General features: G+C 37.3%; 1 protein-coding gene across 1 annotated transcript in view; it reads right to left on the reverse strand.

Moving 5' to 3' along the window:
- Positions 1-1,052, reverse strand: part of LOC117958776 (protein SCO1 homolog, mitochondrial-like) — a 9,083-nt gene that overhangs the window by 4,485 nt on the left and 3,546 nt on the right. The window contains exon 5 of the mRNA XM_034895404.1: positions 810-902. Coding sequence (XP_034751295.1) covers positions 810-902 — 93 coding nt within the window. The remainder of the gene's footprint in view (positions 1-809; positions 903-1,052) is intronic.

Consider the following 1,052-nt stretch of genomic DNA (forward strand, 5'->3'; position numbering starts at 1 on the left):
AAAAAAAAAAAAAAAGATCATGTGTATAAAGTAGAATATCTGTTATTTCTTAGTCATTTCAAATGTCGACAGTGATAATTTGGCTCTGGAAATGTGTAGATTTTAGTTTTTTTTGACCTATTGATGCTTCATTAAGATCAGCGTGCAACCTAGCTAACAGGTGAAGAACACACCAAAACCACTAGCTAACTTACTTTAAATGTGCAAGAACTATAGACCAATAACAGCCTAAAGTGAACTGACAACATGAGTTATATATACACACACACACACACACACACACACACACACCTGACTAGCCTCCGGACAGCTAGTCTCTTTTTCATTTCTCTCACTTTTTTCTCCGTTTGGCGCGCACCCGGTCACGCTGTGAGACGCGTGTCTGCGCTATTCTCCGACATGACAACCTCTTGTACAAAACTAAAGTAACGAGCCACTTTTGTAAAATGTAAGGAGTAGAAAGTACCAATATTTGTGCTATGATGTAAGGAGTAGAAGTAAAAAGTCGCCACAAAAATAAATAGTAAAGTAAAAATATCTGAAAAACCTAATTGAGTACAGTAACAAAGTATTTTTACTTTCTACTTCCCATCTCTGTCAGTTACACAGAATTAGCATCATGCGTGTCATGACTGTTGGGTCTGTTGGTTTTCTATGACTCTACAACACTTAAGACTTAAATCATATTTTTGATGTAATTGATATTTCTACATGGCAAATAATTTCTTATCAGGTTAATGATGTTGGACTGCAATTATTTTGAACACAATACTTTTATATACAAAACAGAAAACATGTTTTTGTTGTACCTTTCACATATGCAGCCATGGCCTCTGCTGTGTCCCTTGCAGGATCGATGGTGATGAGGATAGGTGTCAGGTTTGGAAGAGACTTTATTTTATCTGCGGAAACCCCAACAAGTACATGACGTTTGAGGAAAATGAGAATACTAGACATACACTCACCGGCCACTTTATTATTAGGTACACCTGTCCAACTGCTCGTTAACACTTAATTTCTAAGCAGCCAATCACATGGCGGCAACTCAGTGC

The sequence above is a fragment of the Etheostoma cragini genome, chromosome 15 (genome assembly GCF_013103735.1).
Source record: "Etheostoma cragini isolate CJK2018 chromosome 15, CSU_Ecrag_1.0, whole genome shotgun sequence".
Lineage (NCBI taxonomy): Eukaryota > Metazoa > Chordata > Actinopteri > Perciformes > Percidae > Etheostoma > Etheostoma cragini.